The 18,774-nt window shown below is 41.2% G+C and overlaps 1 protein-coding gene across 1 annotated transcript in view; it reads left to right on the top strand.

The window, feature by feature from the left end:
• The window catches only part of Ryr3 (ryanodine receptor 3), a 522,546-nt gene that overhangs the window by 278,639 nt on the left and 225,133 nt on the right, over positions 1-18,774 (top strand). The window contains exons 17-19 of the mRNA XM_041678998.1: positions 3,288-3,421; positions 4,618-4,859; positions 12,609-12,801. Coding sequence (XP_041534932.1) covers positions 3,288-3,421; positions 4,618-4,859; positions 12,609-12,801 — 569 coding nt within the window. The remainder of the gene's footprint in view (positions 1-3,287; positions 3,422-4,617; positions 4,860-12,608; positions 12,802-18,774) is intronic.

The following is an 18,774-nucleotide window of genomic DNA, read 5'->3' as shown; positions in this document are numbered from 1 at the left end:
TGCATTTCACTGTGATTATTTTCACAGAATATTTCTCTTACCCATTCTAAGTTACCTCATGATCAAGACTGTCATTGTGGTCAGTAGAGGGTCAAGCTCATGTACTTAATGATGCAGGCATCCATACATGCTTGTCAAACGTTGAATAAACAACAGTAGTGAGTGAACAGGACCCAAGTCTACTCCTGTCTCACCTTGAACTGATGGAAGACTAGACATGTGAACATGGCTTGTCTTACAGGATGACAGGATAATCATTGAAAAGTAACATTGTCACTAGCACTGATTTGCTTGGCAAAAAGAAAAATTGATAAAAAAGATATAGCACTTGTTTAATATTTTACAGAGTTGGCTTTTATTAATAAAATAATGATTATTTAATAATAATTAATAATGATAATGTGTTCATCTTCTTGCTTCACTGATTTGCCACAGATCTACTCAAACTGGTCACAGATAAATATTTTTATTATCGTTTTTGTTTCACAAAAATTTTGAGTCACTTGTGAGAAAAATATATGGTAAAATAGTAATTTAATTGGTCTGTGGAAAGAATGAATCAGCATCAAAAGTTTAGCCGAGTTGGTGGAGGAGACAGTGTAAGCAAACAAATCATTAACTCCCACACCATTGCTCCAGAGCTCCTAAAATCGGTTGTTTCACGGCAGCCACAGCAGCAGTGATTGCCTGCCAGCCACTCAGTTCTCAGCCACAGGGAGAATAGGTCTGAGCCCAGGGTGCTGGGAACACCCTTTTTTAAATGTATAACTTGATGTAAAGATCACAAATTAGGTATATTTTACATTTTAAAATAAGTCTGCTTTTATACATAAAAACTAATGACAATAAAACATCCAAATAATGTTTTTGTTCACATCCAATAGGGAGTTCTTTTCTTTCAAGTAGGATCCCCATATAAGTGTATGTTTCCCATATGGACTGAAGGAGACAAAGAGCAAAGGATGTCCATTGGAAGACATGCGGTATCAGTGATGGAAGTCATGATAGTCCAGTGTGGGTCATTGATTATAGAAGCCTAACCTCCACCCTATTGCTCTTGAGCAGAACTCAGTTATGGGACCCCACACACCTGCAAGGTAGACCTCCTGGTCAGCTCAGGAAGAGAAGAGGAGTTTGGGGAGCACTCCGCAGAACCTACTTCACCAGGCAAGCTTTCCCAGGGGCTGCAGAGAAATTAGCAAGCACAGATGGTCTAGGCAAGATGTCTGTGAACTCGTGTGGTGCAGTCCATCTACACCTGCTTCTCATTGAAAAGAGCCCCTTTAAATACTTTCAGAAAGAAGTGTGTCCCTATTCCCCCATTATACATGAAGAAATGTCATCTTTATGGTGTCAGTTGTTCATAGGTGAGCATTGCTCTATCGGTGTGCTTCTTGTCTCTATTTCCTTTGCTCTGGCTATTATATATGAATTAAGCTCAGCTTTGGCTCTGGCTGTGACAGCTAGGTTCCCGCCGCCATCCCTCCAAAGCAAAACAGATGAAACTGTATGATAGGCCAGATGGAAAGTATTTCATTTTCCAGCCATTCATGGCTCTTTGCTCCGAATGAGAAATCACCCTCTGGATTTCAAGTTTCCACAACCAATATCTGTCATGGAGCGGTAATGGCAAGAGTGCCCTGTAAAGCTGCCTCAGGGCTTCTTTTTCTGTTTGTCCCATAAATGTGTTCCGTATTTGTCTGGAACGAAGTTGACATTCAGGGAGTCAGTTGGAAAATTGGTTTGGGAGAATTATGGACACAAATGCAGTCAACAACCTTAAGGTATCCAACCTCACCAAGTGCTGAGTCTTCGGTGGCCACTTTAAATGACTGAAGTGTGTTTGCCCACCTCCCTGTCAGTGTGGCTGCTATTTATTGACTGCTATTGGCCATCCTCCCTATGCAGAAGAGAGGAATAGTGCTTGTCCCAGCATTGTTTACTCTGTTGTGGCACAAACATAAAATCTGAATACAAGGGAATGGGGCACAATGAGATAGAGAAAATGAGATGAGGGCCCGGAGGAGGAGCGGAGGCAGAGGACCATTTCCACTTACCAGGCAACTGGAAACAGCCACCGTGGCTTGGCGACAAGTCTCTCAGATTTATGAATCACCTAGGCTCTTGCAGATTTGCTGTCCTTCCAGGTGGGAGGAAGAGAGTTGGTGAACACTCTGAACACTGGCTTTTAGGAATTTATGAGCATCTTAAGGCACTCTGATGATATCACACCAAGATACCCGAGAACCTGAGTCTGCACTGCTGCCTGAGGGTTGCAAGCCGGCTGCATTCCAGACCCTAAACAAATGGGCTCTGAATGTCTGTCATTCCCAGCTGTCTGAGCACCTCACTAATCCTTAGTGTATGTGGTCTGGGTAAGAGGGAGAGGCCGGGCTGCAAGGCTTGTGGACAGCATTTGATTTAATGACTGGGCTAATGAGTAGTGACTGGATTTGGTGCCTTGAGAATCTTACCACATCCTAGTCCTGACCCTGGCTGGACAGCTTGTCTCCTTAATTTTGGTTATCACCGTAATAGAATTTGACCACAGGTGGGATGCACAGTCTGGAGAGATGGAGCGTAATACCAAGGCCATGGGTCTGGAAGGATGCCAGACCTCATTTTCCCAGCAGCAGCTGTCTCTGGAGCGTCAGTCACGCCTGCTGAGTAAGACTCTCACAGATCTAGGCTAGTTCTCCATAGGCCCTTTGCTCGCCCCTACCCTCCAGGCCTCCTGCTACTTTTGTATGTGATGGCGATCGAGTTCTGTGTAATGTACCCCTCCTCTTGGAGCTGAGGTGTAGGGTGGGTGTGTTATGTTGTGGAATATTATTTTAAGGTGTCTTTACTTTTGTTTGTGCTGAGTTGGTTTAACTCTGGGAAGCTGTAATTCTTTGCCTGTCTAAAACACCTGATGGTCTAATAGAGCCGGACAACTAGTAGCAAGGCAGGAGAAAGGATAGGCAGGGCTGGCAGGCAGAGTAAAATAGAAGGAGAAATCTGGGAGAGGAAGAGGAATAAGGTAGAACAAGGGGAGGAGGGCATCAGTGCCAGGCACCCAGCTACACAGCAAGCCATGAAGTAAGAAATAATGAAAGGTATACAGAACTAGAGAAAGGTAAAAGCCCAGAGGCAAAAAGTAATTTAAAGTTAAGAAAAGCTGGAAAAAAAAACAAGCCAAGCTAAGGATTATAAATAATAATAAGCCTACATGTGTGATTTATTTGGGAGCTGGATGGTGGGCCCCCCAAAAGAGAAAAACAACCAACAGCAGTGTCCTCTGGCAGGTTCTCGATGTCCTATGTTCCCTCTGTCTCTGCAATGGGGTCGCAGTAAGAGCCAACCAGAATCTGATCTGTGACAACCTACTACCCCGGAGGAACCTGCTCCTGCAGACACGGCTAATTAATGATGTCACCAGGTAGGGTCACTATTGCCATTCCAGATGCCAAGTGTGTCTCTAGGTAGGAAACAGGACGTTGTGGCATCTCAAGCAAGTATGATCAGACCATGCACAGGTACACTTGGTATGGCTAGGTCCTTGTCCTCCAGCTCCTTTAATGGAGTTTTATAAAATTCCCCTTAAAGTTTCTGAGAATGGAAGGTAAGTACATTCTAATGATTGAGGTTTTACTTAAAAAAAATGAATGAACCTTTAGTATTCCTTTATGATACATTCATGTTCTTATATACCATTTTTCTAAAACATTTTAGTATAATGTATGTCCCACCTTATTACTATACTTACTTACTTTCAAGGACACATGAGCATTTACCTGACTGATGTCTGTGAGGGTCAAGAAAGACCCAACCAAACCTCCAACACTCCTGGTTTCTACATGTGGCCACATGCAACTCATGTGAGCTCACTGAACCAGGCAGGCTTTATGTTCCTCTTGCATTTTCTACTAGGTCCACATCCTGACCCTCAGTAGTGAGGGAAAAACTTCCTTCCAAAGCGCAGAGCAACACAGAGACCTGGCCACCACTCAGATCTTCCTTCTTACCAAGCATCTTTAACCAGCCCGAGTTACATGTGTCTGTCTTGAGCATACCCAAGTCCAGGAAGTCTCTCTTCAAGTATAATCCAAACATTGGGAAGGCTAAGTTGTCTGTCCCACGCTCTTATGTTGTCTGACTCACATGTTTTCCCACCTCAGCAAGGTTAGCTAATAGTGAATTCTTCCTGCTTTTACGTCTTAATTATGCTTAGGGAACAAGAACTATTGGTTTGAAATTGTTTGTACTTAAAAAGCCCGTGTACCAGAAGATGGAAGTCATGTAAATTATTTCTCCTTCTTATAGACAGACGTAAAGGTTGGTGCTCACACAACCCTTGTAACATTCACAGCACTGTTGCCCATGGCTGCCATTCCATAGATGTGTTGCCTTGGACTGAATATTTTAAAAGCCACATTTATATCTTATAAGAAGTTACTGCTGTCTCCATAGTACCCACTTGGCCAGTTGCTAAAGGCTGTACAATAACAAAATAAAATGATTAAAATGCTCTGGCCCAAGTTTAATTGGGCCAGTGCTTCCTCTTGTGTCTGGTTCAATTTGTTCTTTTAGTTGTTTGCTCTCTGCAGAAGCAGCCTGTCCCATGTTTCATTTCAGTATCCGGCCAAACATCTTCCTGGGAGTGGCTGAAGGCTCGCCACAGTACAAGAAGTGGTACTTTGAGTTGATTATCGACCAGGTGGACCCTTTCCTAACCGCAGAGCCCACGCATCTGCGAGTGGGCTGGGCCTCCTCCTCTGGCTATGCTCCCTACCCTGGAGGTGGAGAAGGATGGGGAGGCAATGGTGTTGGCGATGACCTGTACTCCTATGGCTTTGACGGACTTCATCTTTGGTCAGGTGAGTACCTTGTGAAGGCTTCCACCCTCTATTCTACTGTTGCAAATAACTGAATCTCACAGAATACACGTTGAGTTGAAATGATAGAAATGCTTAAATCCCATGAGATTGTTTGGTAGGCAGAGCAACAGGTTTAAATAAGCTTCATTTGTAGCTTTATTCTAAGAGTTTCTCACTATGTCATCCAATACAGACCACTTAGCTTAACGTCACTGTTACAATTTAAATGTAAACTGCTCCTCACAGGTTCATGTGTTTGAATACCTGATCACCAGCTGCTGACACTTTTTTGAAAAGTTGTGATACTGTGAGGAGGTGGCACCTAGCTGGAGGAAATAGGTCACTGGAGTCAAACCTTGAGGTTTATAGTCAAGCTCTAATTCCTGTCCTCTCTCCAGTTTCTGGTCCACTAATGTATTAACAAGGACCTGTCATTCATTCCTATTTGTACTGATCCGCCCACCATCATTTCTCCCCTGCTAAGATGGCTATGAACAAATGTAAGTCCTTCCTTCCTTTCTTGTAGCTATTTGATCACAGCCATAAGAAAGGTATCTAACACACTTAATGTCTATATCTGTCCGTCTTGGGTTTTATGAATAGCCACATAGGCAATACTCAGCTTTATTTACTGGGCGGTGAGCTACATGCTTTAATGTCAGAATGACCTTTAAGGTAGCAAATACTGAACTCACGTTACAGATACAGAGACTGATGCACTAAGGCACCCCGGGAAGTCTCCTGATCTGATTACATCATCAAGGCCATGATTTCAACACTACTTCTTGTTTCACGTTAAGACTGTTAATAGCTGTAGGTCAGCATTAATCTCAAAAGGAATTCAAGACTTTTTTTAAAGAGATAAATACCAATGATTTTCCCATATCTACGCATGGCTCATGAGTATGAAGGATGGATTTGTTTGTGTCTGGGTGAAAAAAATCTAAGGTTTTCACCCTAAACAAGTACCACACCTCTCCTGCTTGTTGTCCAAATCATGCATTGTCTATATTTCCTTAAGAACCTGCAGTTGGTGATAATGTGTGCCTGTTAAAATGTCTCACAGAAGCACAGTGAGCATGCTTCTTATAGAGAAGCCATGATGCAGTCTTCCTTAATTTCAGCATGAAAGAAACATTTCTCTACAAGATGAAACTATGTATTGAAGTTTCTTGTGTAACTGAGAACTGTATACCCAGCATCTTCTCCTCCTTCCCCTCAACCAGTGGTTCTCAGCTTGCCTACTGCTGTGACCCTTTAAGACAGTTCCTCATGTTGTGCGACCCCAACCATAAAATTATTTTCATTGCTACTTCATAACTGTAATTTTGCTACTCTTATGAATCATAATGTAAGTATCTGTGTTTTCAGTGGTCTTAGACAATCGCTGTGAAAGAATCTTTGACCCCTCCCCAAAGGATCACGACCCACAGGTTGAGAACTACCATATAGGCACTACCATAACTGCTTGATATCAATAATCACTGTCACTTGAGATTCTGATGGCATGTTTCTTGAAGTAGTTATTATTTTTTAATTTGTTAAGATGAAGTTTCTCATTATTTCTGCTGTTTTGCATGCAGTTTGAAAGTTTTAGGGCTATTGTACATGTACTCATATGTACATTTTATGTATCCTGGACCATTGAGAGGGATGGGGAGAATACAAAAGTCTACTCGGGTTCTACGTGCTCCAAGCGACAATGTGTAACTGACAAACATGATTAAAAATGTCAGGAGAGGGAACTAAGCAGAAGGAAATTTATCTTTCCCCCGTTCACCTCCCTAGTTCCCCACAGAGGATGTCTCTTCCCTTCCTCATTCTCCAAGATCCGCTGTGAGATCACTGAGTCTGAGGGTGCATGGTAGGAGCCTTTAGCTTGGGTTGTGTCCACATACTACACACTATTTCTGGGAAGTGAGAATGACTATGAGTAGGAACAGAAGGATGCTCACACATATCAGCAACTCCTGGCATGGCAGGATGAAGTCTGTGAGTGACGGAAAGAGCTGCACTTGGGAGCCATTTCCACACTGACCACTAAATGGCCACCATCTTATCACCCCAAGTCTTCGTGCTCAGAGGAAACCAGACCTTACATACCTGCAGAGGACTCTGCATAGAGACTGCGAGAACATGAGTCACAGAGTGGATGAAGCATATCGGACTCTGGTTTCAAAGGCAAATGAGTCACTCTCAGAGGAAAAGCTTTACTTCATCTTTTTCCATACTGCAGCAGTACGCTTAGGCACTTAGGAAACTCTTGTATCTATTTGTAGACACTTGGGAATGAAAACGTCAGTGGATCCAGAGGCAAAGAAACTAACCACTGTATATCAAAAAGAGCCACACTTTTGTGTGTTTCAGGACCTAAACATCCTGTGAGTTCGAGGCCAGCCTGGTCTACAAGAGCTAGTTCCAGGACAGGCTCCAAAGCCACAGAAAACCCTGTCTCGGAAAAAAACCAAAAAAAAAAAAAAAAGGACCTAAACATCATAACTGCATTATTCCATAGCTGTTCCTGTTCAGCTCTTCATTGATCCTATTCTATGTCCTATGCGGGCAAGCAAGCTAAGTGATCCAGGCCACACTAATCATCTCTAGTGGGGGCTCTGTTTTGTTGGAGAAGTGAGAACAACTCAGCTTTGCAAAGGCTTATTGTAAGTTCGAGCATTACACATGCTTCATGATATAATACTACAGAGGTATATCAAGGGTCTCAATTATAGAGTTGTATCCAAGGGTCTCAATCCCTTAGTCTCTACCATCAGGTGAATTTAGAGAAGACAGTGTCCGTGACATTTATACTTTTCCCTATCCCTCCCTGAAACCCAATGCTTCCTTAAGTCCAGGCTGTATCCTGACTGCTCTAGCCCCACACAGGACACATCTATCTTGTAAGAGGCATTCCAGGTAAATTTATCACCTTGTGCTTCAGCTAAAGAAATAAGGAGTCTGTTAATGACTCCCACCAGGACTGCAGGGAATTTGGGGCAGCTGAGGAAAGGGAATTACCTGATGAATAAATGGCACGGAAATAACACTCCACTTATAGGGAAAGATGGAAGATGATGAGGGGGAGATACTGGAAACTAGTCATGACAAATTTTCTTCTTTTTCTCAAGATTGAAATTTCCAGGTTGATTAACTTTATCGTTATCTGTGTGCATAAATTAAGCCACTGACTGGAACTGATCTGTAACATATTTATTAAGGAACAATCGATGTAGCAGCTGGAGTTGCAATGCTAACATTTTATCAGTGAAAAGGGTCAAGGGAAGAATAATAGCTTTGCCCACAATTGTTGATTAAGAGAGGGGCACTTGCGAAAGTGCTTACTTTGTAGAGACTGTTTCTTTAATTAGAATAAGACGTAAAAGTTGGACTGTGTGACGCATGCCTGTCAACTCAGCTATCAAGAATGCGGAAGGAGAAGACCCTCTTAAACCCAGGGAACCAAACATAGCTGGGCTATATTTTGAAATTGATAGTTGTTGGGGAAGGGAGTTTTCTTCAGCAGAGTGACACTGGGTATATCAACCACTAAGAGGTGTGGTTCCTTGTCTCTCAGTGCCACATAGAACTCACAGAGGACTTGAAGGAGAAGGGAAGAGTAGACAGTAAAACCACAGCTCAACACTGCAAGTTTCACTGTGATTTATAAGAGGTTTAGGAAGACGATGATTCCTGGGAACTTCATGTTTATCTATCAATGTTCTGGGTGCCTTTAAAGTTACTGTCTAAAGTCACATTTCATTGTTCTCTAGTTCCCAAGTCACAGATGTATTGGGAATTGTTCATCAATGATATTTTCTGGATGGTAAATAATGTAAAAGGAAACACTTTATTGGTAACACCCATTTTAATGCAAAATCAGAAAGCAAAAGTGAGACAAAACAGAGCAGGTTTTTCTGAGTTTCTTTCATTTTTTTTAATTTATTTTTTACATACCAATTCATGGTTCTCTCCCTCCTCTCCTCTGGCTCTCCCCTTCCCTTCACCCAACCTCGATCTACTCCTCAGAGGGCAGACTTCCCCTGGGAAGTCAACTAATCCTGTCTCATCACCTTGTTGAGGCAGGACCAAGCCCCCCTTCGTGCCTAGGTTGAGCAAGGTTATCTCTCCATAGAGAATGGCCTCCACAAAGTCAGGTCATGCATTTTTGTAAATGAAAGTTTCTGTCCCACCCAGTCCTGCAGCTGTTCAGTCCCAAAGAAACATACAGAGAATTATATTAATTATAAACTGTTTGGCCTATTAGCTCAGTCTTATTATTAACTAGCTCTTACAACTTAAATTAACCCATAATTCTGTTTGTGTTTAGCCACGTGACTTAACACATTTTCTCAGTGAGACATTCTTATTTTGTTTCCTCTGTGTCTGGATAGTGACTGCGTCTCTGCCTTTCCTCTTCCCAGAATTCTCTTAGTCTGGTTGCCCCACTTATACTTCCTGCCTGGCTACTGGCCAAGCAGTGTTTTATTAAACCAATATGAGTGACAAATATTTAGTATATAAAAACATAATTCCACAGCAATGCATTAGAGTTAGATCCAGTGACTATATATATATATTACCCAAGCCACACCATTGTCACCTGTACTCAGGGGACCTAATTCAGTCCCATGCAGGTTTCCCAGTTGTCAGTCTAGGGTTAGTGATCTCCCTCTAGTTTGGGTCAACTGATTCTGTGGGTTTCTATATTGTGGTCTTGACCCCTTTGTTCATAGTATCACTTCTTCATCTCTTCATCTGGAGCTCAGCCCACTGGTTAGTTGTGAAACTCTGCATCTGCTTCCATCTGTTTCTGAAAGGGGGTTCTAGCTTCTTTGGGGTTGTGGACTTAGGCTCGTTATCCTTTGCTTTATACCTGGTATCCACTTAAGAGTGAGTAAATACTATATTTGTCTTTCTGGATCTAGGTTACCTCCCTCACTCATAATAATTTTCTAATTCTGTCCATTCACCATTTTTAAATTGGATTATTTCATAGCTGGATATGTAGTTTCTTGAGTTCTTTGTATATTTTGGAGATTGACCCTCTGTCAGATTTGGGGTTGGTGAAGATCTTTTCCCATTCTGTAGGGAGCTGTTTTTCCTTGTTAACCATGTCCTTTGCTTTATAGAAGCTTCTTAACTGTAGGAAGTCTCATTTGTTAATTGTTGTTCTCAGTGTCTGTGCTGCTGGTGTTATATTTAGAAAGTGATCTCCTGTGTCAATGTGTTCGAGAGTATTTCCCACTTTCTTTTCTATGAGGTTCAGTATGGATAGATTTATATTGACATCTTTGATCATTTGGACTTGAGTTTTGTGCACGGCAATAGATATGGATCTGTTTGCATTCTCCTATATGTCAATATCCAGTTATACCAATATCATTGGTTGAAAACGCTTTCTTTTTTCCATTTTTTATTTTAGCTTCATTGTCAAAAATCAGATGTTCATAGGTGTGTGGGTTAAAATCAGGATCTTTGGTTCAGTTCCATTGGTCCAACCGTCTTTTTTATGCTAATAGTAGCTACTTTCATTACTGAAGCTCTAATAAAGAGCTTGAAGTCAGGGATGGTGATGCCTCCAGATGTTCCTTTATTGTACAGGGTTGTTTTGGCTAACCTGGGCATTTTGTTTCTCCATATGAAATTTAGTAGTGTTCTTTTGAAGTCTGTGAAAAGTTGTGCTGGGATTTTGATGGATATTGCATTGAATCTGTACATTGCTTTTGATAATATTGCCATTTTACTATTTTTTTAATTGTACCTATCCAAGAGCATGGGAAGTCTTTCCATTTTTCTGATATCTTCTGTATTTTCATTCTTCAAAGACTTAAAGATCTTATCACATAGGTCTTTCACTTGTTTGTTTAGAGTTACCCCCAAGCTATTTTTTGTTGCTTGTGGCTATTGTGAGGGTGGTGTTTCTCTGATTTCTTTCTCAGTCCATTTATCATCTGTATATATGAGGGATACTGATTTTTTTGAGTTACTCTTGTATCCTGCCACCTTATTGAAAGTGTTTATCAACTGTAGGAGTTCCCTGGTAGAATTTCTGTGGTCACGTATGTATACTATCATATCTTCAGCAAATAGTAAAAGTTTGACTTCTTCCTTTCTAATTTGTATCCCCTTGACCTCTTTTTGTTGTCTTATTACCCTAGCTAGACTATATTTAATAGATATGGAGAGAGAGGACATCTTTGTCTTGCTCCTGATTTTAGTAAAATCACTTTGTTTCTCTCCATATAATTTGATGTTGGCTATTGGCTTGCTATATATTGCCTTTATTATGTGAGTGAGAAGTGGGCCTTCATCACTACCCCCTACACGTGAGGAAGTGGTGAGAGGTTCAATCCCACTTAAGTCATGAATAGACATCAACAACTACCATTATCTCATGAATTGTTCTGTCAAGAGGACTCCGTTTCACAGCCCTCCTCTGCAACCTATTCTTCCTGTCTCCTCCCCCCCCCTTTGGTTTTTTTGATACAGGGTTTCTCTGTAGCTTTGGAGCCTGTCCTGGAACTAGCTTTTGTAGACCAGGTTGGCCTCTAACTCAAAGAGATCCACCTGCCTCTGCCTCCTGCGAGCTGAGATTAAAGGCGTGTGCCACCACCACCCGGCACCTCCTATCTTCTTTAGGACCCTCTTTGTGATGTTCCTTGAGTCTTGCAGGGTCTTGATACGATGTCCTGTTGAGGGCCAAGCATTCCAAAGTCACTCATTCGCTGCATTGTGGAGTTACATTTTTCTTTTTCTTACTTTTCTACATAATGTTTAATGTTTATAATGAACACACAGTAATTATACAATTAAGAAACAAGATGTCTGTCTCTTATTCCTGAAACCCTATATTAATTTCAAACCTCTCCCTGTCTGCTCTTCTGTTCCCGGTAGAAACAGAAACCCAAGAGAAGGATGGGAATCAGGATGATAATAACACCGGAAAATAAGTTATTTTCTCACTATTTTAGGTCAGAAGTCTTCAATCATTTTGTGAAGAAGAAAAACATTTCATAAGCACTAATGCAGATATAAATGACGATGTGTTTTTTCCTCCTCATCTGAATAAAGCTATTTCAAGCAGTCAGACCTTATTGTGTGGTTTCCTGGCTAGAGGGGATTCAGTCCTCTCTCCTGGCTTTTCAAACAGTGTCCATATCTTTCTGAGAAAGCAGAAGAGAGCAAGACCTTCTCTTGCCTGTGACTAAATGTGTATACACCTACATTCACGACTTCCACTTAGTAAAGGTCATCTGTCCATTACTTCTGGCCCCAGGGTAGTCTTAGCACATGCCTAGAAGACTCACTCCTCCTCATTCTTATTTTTAGTAGCTTTAGAGCGCCTCTGAGACTCAGTTCATGTCAAGCACTGTGTCTATCCACTCATCAGCTTAGGAGATAAGTTTCCTCTCTCTTATCTCATGCAGTAATGACTTGCATTTCAACTACAGTAGCATATCCTGAACCCTTCTTTTTTTTTTTTTTCGAGACAGGGTTTCTCTGTAGCTTTGGAGCCTGTCCTGGAACTAGCTTTTGTAGACCAGGTTGGCCTCTAACTCAAAGAGATCCACCTGCCTCTGCCTCCTGCGTGCTGGGATTAAAGGCGTGCGCCACCACTGCCCGGCTTTGAACCCTTCTTATACTGCATGCTTGTTAGGTTTCCCATCTCCAGTAGAATCCTCTAACTTTGTCTGTCTACCAGCTGCATGCCTCCAGGGGCCCACAGTTTTATTTCTGTTCTCTACTCACCAGGCCGGATACCCAGAGCAGTGGCCTCCATCAACCAGCATCTGCTGACGTCAGATGACGTGGTGAGCTGCTGCCTTGACCTTGGAGTACCCAGCATTTCTTTCCGAATCAACGGGCAACCTGTGCAGGGGATGTTTGAGAATTTCAACACAGATGGACTCTTCTTCCCTGTGATGAGCTTTTCAGCTGGTGTCAAGTAAGTGATGGCTGTAATTTCCTGGAAAATAGCGATGACCCTGCTTTAAAACTTCACCAGCACCCTTGTGAGTGGAAGAACCGATAATTTCTTTTAGGGTTTCTTCTCAAAAGCCAAATTTCTTCCAAGAAAGTGATGGCTAAAGGGCAAGAGGCAACCAAACTCATCCCTTCACCTACTTACTACATAGATTTCTCCTACAGGAGCAGTTTTATATACTCAGATAAAATGTATGAGAAATTCTAGGGACAAAATGAATAGTTATAAGAACAATACATGTTCTTTATGAAAACCTTGAAAGAAATAAATACAAATATTGCAGTAAAAGGCACTCTTTTGGTTTTCCTAGACAGGGTTTCTCTGTGTAGCCCTATCTGTCCTGGAACTCACAATGAACCAGGCTGGCCTCAAACTCAGAGATCCATCTGCCTCTGCTTCCTGAGTGCTGGGATTAAGGGTGTCCACCTCCACCATTCGGCTCACCTTCAATTCTAATTCTTAGCTGTATTCACTGTGAATATTTTGTTATATTCATCTTTCTGCTGCAAATGTGTGTATACTTTCTAAATTGCAGTCACTGCAAATGTGAAGTATAATTTTTCACTCAAAAATAAGTAATGAGCCTTTTCCTGACTCATTAGGTACCCTCAAAATTATTTTTATGGTCACATAATCTCTCTTTATTTCACTTCCTCATAATATAGCCATTTCTTTACTGTTATGTTTTCATGCTAATTCTACTTCTATTGTTACAGATAGTATTACTGCAGACGTACCTGCATATAACTCTTGTTCTGCATTGCTATTTTCTCCCTCTCAGAAAAAGGGGAAATTGTATTATATTTTAAGATCCAAAATTTATAATGATGTGGCCAAGTTGATTTTTAGAAAAAAATTGCACAAACTGTTAGGAACTTCTTATCAATAATTGCAAAGTCTATGTTTCTTTGAAAACCACAGATTTGTTCAGGATACATTTGGCATCAAATCTAACCTGAACTCAAGTTGTAGCAAAGCTGTTTTCGATAGAAATTCACCTGGTTTTCAATCTTTGGCAGCATAATTCCTATGGCTGTTGGTATGTTTAATGGAAGAGACATTAGTATGTCTGAATATTGGATACTGCTTCTCCTCTGACTGGCGGTTCTGTTTAACATGTGTGCATGCTACACACAATCTCTTTCTTTTTTGAATGTTTATGATTTCCAAAGCCCAAATGACATCTTTCGAGATTCCAGATAAAATATCTGAGCCTGTGATATCATTTAAAGTGACATTATTTGGGGAGCTGGGAAAATTGTTAAGTTATGTACAAAAATACTTCCATTCAATCCCAAGAACAGATAGAAAATTAAGATAAGAGAATGCATGAATTGTAAGATTGGTGCTGAGAGGGGAAGATGACCAGATCCCTGAGGATCACTGGACCAGCCAGCCCAGTGTACTCAGCAAATCCAAGGCCAATGAGAGACCCTGTCTCAAAAAGAGGCAATGATGCCTAAGGAAAAGCACCTAAGGTTGCCCTCTGACCTCCACTTACTTGTATACACATAAGTGTGTGGACAGCACACACATGTGAAAACATAAGCACATCCAAAAAATAGAGCAGCATATGAGAATGCCCAACTGATTGAATTCACACTAATTTTATTGTTTCTTTCTCCACCCAGTATTTTTGCTGGTTTTATGTTCTTAGCCTTTCTGATAATAATTTTGGATGGTTTTATTGTTAATCAAGTTATATTTAAGACTAATAATCTGTTTTCTATGCCTTTAATATTTTTCCAATTTATAATTTACCTTTTATGCTTAATTTTTTTCCTATCTCCCCCTTTTAAATTAATGTAAGTCAAAATCGTAAGAACCCAAAAGAGTACCACTCAGAGATAATGTTATTATGTTTTGTATAGAGTTAGCATTAACTTGGACATGTATATGCATGCATGTTCCTATATCCCACTGCTTACTGTTGTATTCCCTCTTCTGCCTCACTCTTTCTTCATACCAGATGAATGCTGTTTTAACTCTCTTAGACTTCTTACACATGTAAATATCTGTAAGTCAAGACCCCACAAGAAGCCTCTTTCCCAAAACTGTCTCAGCCATTCCATTCTCAAGCTTTGTATTTTAAAAGAGCTCAGAACTGATTGAGCAGGACCTAGGAGTTACAGTTACAATCATGCCTGTATCCGTGGGTGCCAAGGAACAGTGCAGTGGGAGCAACGGTGACAACGGGAGCCTAGAGAGGAGTGAAAAACAGGCACTGCACAGCCCCAGGGTAGGACTTTCAGAACAGAACCACTGGCATAGGCTTCAGCACTTCATGAAGTGCTGAACAAAGCCAGACACGTTCATTTATTTTCAAAGGGAGGTAAGAACGGATTAGAGCAAAGTCCTTCTAGCAGTCCGGAGGAACAGAGGGTAAGTCACAGTGCACATCTTCCCAGCTCCAGTCCCTGGGAGCAGAGACACTAATGCAGCAAGCCACACCAGGGTCTTCACGCTGGCCCAGAACCTGCTCTGGAGAAACAGGTGACCCTGAATGGTCAGCGCCTAGAACCACATTTGTCTGAGTGGCTTTTGGCCTCAGTCCATCCTCAACAATTTCCCCGATCTGTTCTTTTTTGACCAGTACCACTCACTGGCTTTAGATTATTTTCAGAGAGAAAGACAACTTACTTCCTAACACCTCACTTGTGAAAACATTTAGATCTTTATAAAAATATGCATTTATTAATATTTAATTTACACTTTTAATAAACATATTTTTGTTAAAATTTTTATTGTTTGAAAATTTCATTTATATATATGATGTGTTTTGATGAAATAAAAGCTTATTCCCTCCCCTCCAACTCCTGCCATGTTCCTCCTCCACTATCCTTCCTAGTTGTGTGTAATTGTTTTTAAATTACTGAGCCCATTTAGTACTGCTTATATGTGCATGAGTGTAGAGCCATCACTAGATCATGGGTAGCCTTCCAGGAGCCGTGTTCTTGAAGAAAACATGCACTCTCCTTCCCAGCGGTCATCAGTTGCCAATCCTCTTCTGCTAGAAAGGTCACTTGCCCCCACTCCCCCATCTTGCTCAGGTCTTGAGTCACAACCACTGTGATGTGATAGCACCGTCCTATTCAAGCAGCACTGTCTCACTGAAGTCACCCTTCACCTTTGACTCTTCTCATCTTCCCAGAGCCCCTCCCACCGTGATCCATGAGCTTGTGGAGTATGAGGAGTTGTGTAAATTCAAATTTTCAAAGAGACCATCTCCTCCAATCTGCTACAATTAATTTTTCCAAGTATTTTGCATTACATCTACTTTTGCAAACTGCATAATTATTTGTATGTGTGTTTGCTTGTATGACCTGTGTGTTCATGTGCATGTGAATCTGAATGTGAGCACATGCATGCCCCAGTGTACAGACGCCAGAGGACAACCTCAGGTGTTATATCAGTCCTCACCTTTCACCTTGTTTGAGACAGGTTCTCTTTTGGTTTTTCTGCTGATTGCTTAGCTAACCTGCAAGTTTTTACTGATTCCCCTATCTTCCTGTTCTATCTCCCAGTTGGGAAATGCTGGGATTAAAGATGCTTGTGCTTCGACAGCATCCTTTAGCAGATACTGAGATCTAAAGTCAGGTCATCAGGCTGGCTCACTTCACACTTCACTCACTGAGCCATCTCCTAGTTTAAAAATTCTTAATCATTATTTCCCCATTCGAACTCCTTCAAAGTAATGAGATAGGGTTTCCATGTCTGTGATTTGTATTTGGTTTGGGTGGACCTTGCTTTGGAATCCTGTCTTAACCAGGAACTTCAGAACAGGTAAAGACATAGGTCACTGAATGCCATCCATACTTAGAGATATTTCTAGCATCTCATCTCTCTTTCAGCAGATCACGTAGCACACAGTTAACGAAGAAGTAAAGTTACAGGATGAACACTGATCTGTTCAGTTAGAGAATTTAACAAACTGGAAGAATTTAGATGTGCTGGCTTCAAGAGCCAACAGCTTAGATCTGGGGACTTTTACTCATAGCACCTCAACAGATGGCGTGCTGAGGAGCAGTGTCTCGATGTTACCTGACCCTGTCCCTAAGAACACAGTCAGCACTGGGCAATTTCTGTCTCTGGGTCTCTTGAGAAGTTATGATCACAGAGAGGTAGAAGCCCTGTTCCCACATGCATGTTTCTGAAATGCATCATCAGATGGCGTCTTTGTTCCAGGTTAGTGCTGGTCTTGTACTGGTGAGCAGTCAACTGGCTCTTTTCAGTTACTGAGTGGATGGCTTCAATAAACCGACACTTTTACACCAACTTGTGAAGTATAGTTTGGTGCTAAAACATGCCACTTCGTGTACTGAGTTAGTCCAGTTATGCAAAGAGAGGCCAGGATATTAACTCTAGGCTAATTAAAATATCATACTAAAAATTAGCACACTTAATATATACTTTTTAATATTTAAATTACCATTTCACACCATATTATAAAGCATGTGCTTGTGTCTATGGCAGTTCTCCAAGAGATAAGTAAGGTAGTGTGCCCGCCCAGGAAGAAATTCATATTTCCCAACTCAGGAGCCTTCAGAATTGTTTCCCATATTCATTTTTAATTTGTGTATAGTTTTTAAATTAGATTTCTCTTCTATAATCCCATTACCTTCCACTCAGTGATCTTTAATGAGGTCATACTCTTGAATTTTTTAATTATTATTTGTATCATTGCAAATAATGCCATTAATTACACCTGATTAGGATGTCCCTGCCAGCAATCGTGGAAGAGCAAAGTGCACAAAGAGCGAAAATCTTTTTCAATTAGATTTACCCCTCGTGAAGTCAAAGGCTGCACGCGTAATTACTGACAAGATTCATAAATGAATATGTGCTTCCTTCCCTAACTGTTATGAATATACTAGTTGCCTTCTCGCTGTGGCCGGTTTGTGGGTAGTGTTACTAGTGCCATAATGTGGTCGTGCCAACCCTACTCAATACAGAATGGAAGGTGAGCATGTGTAGCTTGGAGCCCATCCAAAATTTCCAATTATTTTGATGCCAAGAAGCTTTTGTAAAAAGATGACATCACCCTTGCCCCTCCCCTGTAAATAGCACCAGAGCATGAAGCAACAAGACTGCGTTCTACAAAAGGCCAGAGTAGATAGTGAACTTGGGGTGGTCTTTTTGTTCTAAAAAAAAGTTGAGTTATTTATTCTAGTAAAATACGTTTTGCAGCTAGACATTCCCATTAGATGTATTTAATCATCTTATGTAACTGTTGCATTAGCCTTGTCTAATTAATAAAAAAAAATACAAAAACAGTTGGTGTCTGTAGCTGCTGTTTGTTTCCACTGGTATCCACCAGACTTGGCTAAGATTCAGGTAACCGACAGCTTAGCTATTTCCAGCTTGCTGTGATCAATGCTGTGGAAACTATTGCTGAGATAAATTTACTGCTGCAGAGAACAAGATGAGCATTGGCTGGATTGCCCTGGACTTCATCACATGCAAGCCAGTAAGAAATATGAATGTGAAGACTGTCCATAACTCACATTGTTCTTCATTCTTGGCATTACAGACTAAAGATGCAATTATGAATCCTGATATAGGAATTAGACTCAGGTCATCAAAAGCTTGCTAACAATCCCCTCTTAACCTGTGTACGTTTTTCCTTTGGGCCGCTACCCCAGCTCTTTCAGAGGGATTAAATAATGACTGCGAGATTGAGACATCTGGGCAGATTAGAGTGCCTCCACGCTTGCTAGGCACCGTGTTTTAGCATGGCAAAGCTCTGTCTTCATTTTTACAGTGTTTTTATTCACGGATCAGTCTTTCAAACCTGACAGGAGGAATCCACATTGCTCTGCAAATTAACAAGCAAAAGTCTCCAAGATGAAATTGTAAATGCTACCAGGGCTTTTTCGGTGTCATTTCTTTTCGTCCCAAAATTTGACAAGCAAATAAAACTTCCTCTGACACTTT

The sequence above is a fragment of the Microtus oregoni genome, unplaced genomic scaffold, assembly GCF_018167655.1.
Source record: "Microtus oregoni isolate MIOR12 unplaced genomic scaffold, Mior012 000031F_ref0000149, whole genome shotgun sequence".
Classification (NCBI taxonomy): Eukaryota; Metazoa; Chordata; class Mammalia; order Rodentia; family Cricetidae; genus Microtus; species Microtus oregoni.
The sequence above is the reverse complement of the archived record's forward strand: the minus strand, read 5'-3'. Positions and strand labels throughout refer to the sequence as shown.